Below are 6,044 nucleotides of genomic sequence, written 5' to 3'. Positions count from 1 at the left end.
CAGCAAAAACAAGCTTGTTATGGACTGCTGGAATTGGCTGCCATATAAAATCCAACGACCTGAAACAAATAAAAATATAAGTTTGGTTACTTTGCCTGAATAAATACAATTTATTGAATGTAAACCACAAATTTTCACATCAATTTTCTGTATTTCTTAATGAAAGGTATTGTGCCTCCATTATCTCATCACATCACACCTTAATTGGCTTACTGTTCTTTCCAGTTTTCTTTTTGAAAACTGGAGAGAGGACATTGAAAGTAAGGCCTCACTCACTGACTATTCATTACTTAAAGATACAATTAAATTAGAAAATTATCTATTAGATAAATTGGATTTTGAAGGTGTATCACTGAAATTTAAAACTTCGCTCCAATACATTGCCTCTTGATAGTAGAATTTCTAGATGGTCTGAAGACAAGAATGGCTTATGTACTCTTTGCAATACAAATAATGAAGACAAAGACACTTCTTATTCTGTTTTCCCGCTCTCCTAAACATACGTTTAGAGGAGTTAAATAAACTTGAATATAAATTAAGTAGTCATAACATTGATGTTTGGGATCAATTTTAAAGTACTAATATTGATATTAAATTAAGCTACGTCCTAGGCTCCACTGCTCTTTCCATGACAAATGAAGTAGAGAAATACTTTGATGAATTTTGTAAAAGTTATGGAAAACGAGCGTGGAGAAAAAGATCTGAATAAACTTTATCGTAGATTAAGTATCTGTATTACTGTCTTTTCCTTTTTTTTGTAACTAATTAATTTTGTTTGCCTTAACATTATTGTTGAGTTTGTTGGTGGTACAGGTGGCCCTTCGAAATTTGTGACAAGCAAGGCAGGTTGTATTTCTTTGTCATGTTTTTCGGGGAGCTACTTGCCTCATCAGCAGCACTACTCACTTGTGTTTATTTCATTTTTACTTAAGAATCCCTTGTTTTGTTTCGTAATTTTTTTTTTTTTTTTTTGTATTTGTAGCTAAGAATTTTAATTCACTTTGAACGCACCAAATGATTTTGAGTGCCACCGATCTAAAGGTGTATGTTCTAATAAATGATTGATTGATTGATAACAGGATGGTGGCTATAAATTAAAATATAAGATCACAGATATTGCTTTTATCACATTGGAAATGGTAAATTATAGGCTTAAAAAGTTTGTATTTCTTTTTTTAGTCACAATTTGTACTTGTTAAAATTCTGTAAATCCTGTTTCCCACAGCAATAAGTACTTGAAAACACTACTCACGCTGCAGAATTAGGTGAAATGCTCTCTGCAAAATTGGTCAAATTACTGTTTAAATATTGCCGGTCTTAAATGAACTTTATGTCCACGATCTGTGATATAACCCTATTAAAACCATATTTGATTGCATAATGATTGAAAGATGTCTTTTACTTACAAGTTGATACTCTTTAATATAACAAACACACCGTCCCCCTCTCAATATTTTTTTAATTACAATAGGTCTGGCATAAGATTGTGTGTACCACGTTCTCGTACATCTAAGTACAGGCACTTTTATTCCAAATTCTATTTCTATTTTTAATAAGCAGGTAATTTGCCAATAATTGTGTTTATTTTTAACTTCTTTTTTGTGTGAAGTTTTTATTGGGACATATTTTTTGTGTATTTGTCTGTGCTCTAGTGTATTTTTGTGTTTTTACTGTTTTCTAGGCCAAAAAAGGAAAGCAATTTCAGAGTGTTACAAATTGGACGAATAAATAAATATATCTTACATATATCTTAAACTACTAGGCCTTGGTCTAGCCTAGTAGTCTAGCCTAGGCCTAGGTAGGCTAGGCCTAGGCCCGAGTCTAGTAGTAGGCTAGCTAGGCCTAGCCAGTTAGGGCCTAGGCCTAGCTAGCGAGCCTAGGCCTCGAGGCCAAGGCCTAGCCTAAGCCTTGCGTAAAAAAAGATAAGCCATTGTTAAGTGTTATGTTTCCATTTCCAATTAAAGCATTTGTTAAGTCTTACCTAGTTTAAATGTACGTCCGTATCGTATACACCTCAAACACTTAGATTTTTTTTAGTGTTGACGTTAATTTCACAGGAATTTACGTATGTTGACGCAAATTTACCTACATTGACGCAGATTGTTATGGTTTGACGTAAAATGACACGATACTACCTTCAAAAAAAGTTTCCCTATGCTAAAAATGGAAGAGCGAAGCCTACGTCACTGTTTTGCAAAGCCTGGCTGCTTTGCAAAGCATGGCTGACTTACGTCTCGCTGCCGGTCTGCAGCAGGATCTCTATCCCGGTCTGCAGCAGGATCTCTATCCAATTCGAGGGGAAATGACAAATTGGTGGCAGTCTTTAGTACAGTAATTGGGAATTTCCCAGACAAAAAAATAAATTATTTTTATCCAAGAACCCGTCTCATTCTCAGTGCATATTTAGGCTCGAGCTCAGTAAGCGTCGGTTACCAGAGTGTTGTTAATGTTATTGACGATTGTATGTTGGTGCATATAAAATACAGTATTTTCATCTTTTAACTTTACTACTACTCTAGGCCTAAGTTATGCTGACTATTTTTTAGTACATACTACAGTAAGTACTGACTTTACCAATACAATACCATATACCGTGTAGTTGGTGCATGGCAGTGGCGGCGCCAGCGGGGTGGCAGGGGGTTTAGGCCCCCCCGGACAGGTCAAGCCCCCCCCCGCCGGACAGAGCTCGTCGGGCAGTCAGACCATAAAACATGCCCACAACAAGCCAACACATCATATCACATGTCTGTCACAGTCTGAGAGTGCCATTTTCGGCGATCTAGAGACTAGAGGTTGATATTTTTTTTTTAAATCTCATTTGGGAGGGGAAATCCCCTCCCCAACCCCTTCTCCCAGCTCGAGCCTACGAGCTCAAGTCCCCCTGTCGGACAACTTAGCTCCTCCAAAAAATATATCCTAGATCCGCCACTGTGGTGCATGATTATTTTATAGTGTGCCATCCAACAATGGAGGTATAAACTATAACATTTTCGCCGTGGTTAGAGATACGGTACCGTATTTCTACTTCAATTTGCTAAAGGTACGGTAAATGGCATTACGTCACTGATGTATTGCCAATAAAGAACCCGAAAACTAATTCAAAGTTGTACTGTACTTTTATTGAATCACAACTAGTATCGTGAACACATAGCAACAACATTCAAAGTTATCAGATAAAAGCATGTTCAGAACAGATCCAGTACATTCCTCCACCTTTAGTTTAGAACATCTTAACTCGGAGGTTTTATTTAACAACAATAACATTCTTTGCCAGTGGGGACTTAACGTCAACGTGGCCAGTTCCTGAGAATTACAAGGCATGTCATATCATTATCTATCCATTAGTTAAAATCCATTTGGCAGGTGATTTAGAGAACACATCAATTAAACAAATGACTTTAAACACAAAGCATTTAGACCTATAAAGTCCAGTGTATAAAAAACAACTCATAACTTATGCGATTATAAGTTCCAAATAATGTTAATATACATGATAACATGCAAATAGAAAGTTCACAATTCTATCTGTCCGGTGCTTTACGAATTCTGCCTGATCTGCGAAGTTCTACCACTTTCCCTCCAGCTGTCATGGTTTCTGGTTCGATGCCTTTGTTGCAGCTGTAATCTGGCATATTACAAGAATCAGTTTGATGGTTCCCTGAATGGTGTGGTGATTTTTCAACCGGTACGTCGATTGCCATTGGCGTCATTACACAAGACGGTTTACCAACGTCCGCTGTAGTTGGCTCCACGGTTTACCAACGTCCGCTGTAGTTGGCTCCGTGACACAAGATGGTTTACCAGCATTTTCATCTGGAAAACGTTTGCGAATATGGTCGATGTGCCGACGCCATTCTCGACCATCCTCCATATGTACATTAAAGGAGACAGGACTTAACTTGTGATGAAGTACCCCTGGTAGCCACTTGGGCTTTCCAGCAAAGTTCACAACCCATACAGCATCTCCCTCATAGAATAAGCACTCGTTAGCTGTTTCTCGTTGTGCTACTGCTTTCGCCTGTTTAGTTAGTACGTCGTTCTCCATACTAGGGTAGACAAGGTCAAGACGAGACCTTGGACGTCTTTTCATGAGCAGTTCTGCAGGTGACTGTCCAGTCGTAGTCTGTGGTGTTAGTCTATACTGCGCTAGGAATCGGTATAACCTTGATTCCAAGTCACCAATTTGAGTCTTTGTTAATCCTTCTTTCACCGTTTGCGCAGCTCGCTCAGCCAACCCGTTGCTTGCTGGGTGATACGGTGAGCTGCAAGTATGCTTGATTCCATTCTGTTTGCAAAAAGTCTGGAACTCTTGGCTGGTGAAGGAGGTACCATTATCTGATACCAAGTTACATGGTACGCCATGTGTTGCAAAAGTTTGACGTAACTTAATTAACGTGGCTGAAGTGGTACTAGATGACATGATATGAGCATCAATGTACTTGCTGTGTGCGTCTGCTATCACCAGTATCATTTTGCCTTCAAACGGTCCGGCATAATCTATGTGTATCCGGTACCAAGGGTTTCCTGGCCATTCCCATGGGTGCAGACTTGCCCTTGACGGTACTTTACCATTCTGTTGACAAACAGAGCATCCTCGAACTGTGGTTTCAATGTCTAGGTCTAGTCCAGGCCACCATAAGTAGCTACGTGCGAGGGCCTTCATTCGCACCATTCCAGGATGACTGTTATGCAATTCTGCTAAGAGTCTTTCCCGACCCTGAACTGGAATTATCACTCTTGAGCCCCAAAGTACACAGCCTTTCTGCACAGATAGTTCATTCTTCCGGCGATGAAAAGGTCTATATTCCTCTCCTACCTGAGAAGGCCAATCTTGAAGTATAAACCTGACGACGGCTGATAACACTGGGTCTCCAGCCGTCCATTTGGCCACTAGTGATGCTGTAACTGGGGTGCCGTCTAACAAAGCCATCGCAAACACTACTTCCTCTGGTACAGGAACTGTAGTCGGTGATGTTGCCAATGGTAGTCTGCTAAGACCATCGGCGTTACCATTCTGAGCTCCGGGCCTATACTGCAAAGTGTAGCTATAGTTTGCCAGTTTCAGCACCCAACGTTGAATTCGTGCACTTGCCATAGGGGAAACAAGTCGATCTTCCTTGAGTAGTCCCAGCAACGGTTTATGGTCTGTCTGGATGATGAAATCCCTACCATAAATGTACTTGTGGAACTTGGTAATTCCAAAAATAATAGATAGTCCTTCTCTCTCCAGGTGTGCATAATTTTTTTCCGCCTTCGACAGAGACCGTGAGGCAAATGCCACCGCCTTTTCAGCTCCATCTGGCATGCGATGCGATAGCACTGCACCTACCCCATAAGGAGATGCATCGCAACTGAGTATCAGTGGCAACGTTGGGTTATAATGCACAATGACTTGTGATGATTGCAACATTTTCTTTGACATTTCGAAAGCTTCCTGCTGTTTTGGACCCCACATCCATTGAACTTCCTTACGAAGCAGATTGTTGAGAGGTGCCAGAACCGTGCTCAGGTTCTGTAAGAATCGATGATAATAATTTATCATACCTAAGTAGCTTTTCAGCTCGGATGCGTTCATTGGAACCGGTGCCTCTGCCAGTGCATTTACTTTTTCTTGAGTCGGATGTATTCCTTCTGCATCTAGTTTATGCCCCAGATAGACACATGACTCTTGCATGAAAGTACACTTCTCCTGTTTTAGTCGAAGTCCAGCATTCTGAAGTCTAGTCAGGACTAGAATCAAGTTTGCGTTGGCCTCTTCCCATGAAGATCCAGTTACTAACACATCATCCAAGTACACTGCTATCCTTGGAATTCCTTGAAAGATTTGTTCCATTAAGCGTTAGAAGATTCCGGGTGCTGATGCAATACCATAACACAGTCTGGTATAAGCAAAGAGTCCCTTTGTTGTGTTAATTGTAGTTAGTTTCTGCGAGTCTTCCTCAAGTTTTATCTGTTGATATGCATGACTGAGGTCTAATTTGGAGTAATACTTCCCTCCTGCTAACTTAGTGTATAAGTCTTCGATGTTCGGAATAGGATATCTG

General features: G+C 40.1%; 1 protein-coding gene across 1 annotated transcript in view; it reads right to left on the bottom strand.

The window, feature by feature from the left end:
* Positions 1-3,521: 3,521 nt before the first annotated feature.
* LOC117121044 (uncharacterized protein K02A2.6-like) overlaps positions 3,522-6,044 on the bottom strand; it is a 3,087-nt gene continuing 564 nt past the window's right edge. Inside the window, exons 2-3 of the mRNA XM_033266140.1 lie at positions 3,760-5,814; positions 3,522-3,727 (exon numbers count right to left, since the gene is read on the bottom strand). Coding sequence (XP_033122031.1) covers positions 3,522-3,727; positions 3,760-5,814 — 2,261 coding nt within the window. The remainder of the gene's footprint in view (positions 3,728-3,759; positions 5,815-6,044) is intronic.

Source organism: Anneissia japonica, unplaced genomic scaffold, assembly GCF_011630105.1.
Source record: "Anneissia japonica isolate Jap-2015-1 unplaced genomic scaffold, ASM1163010v1 scaffold284730_len27533_cov102, whole genome shotgun sequence".
Classification (NCBI taxonomy): Eukaryota; Metazoa; Echinodermata; class Crinoidea; order Comatulida; family Comatulidae; genus Anneissia; species Anneissia japonica.
The sequence above is the reverse complement of the archived record's forward strand: the minus strand, read 5'-3'. Positions and strand labels throughout refer to the sequence as shown.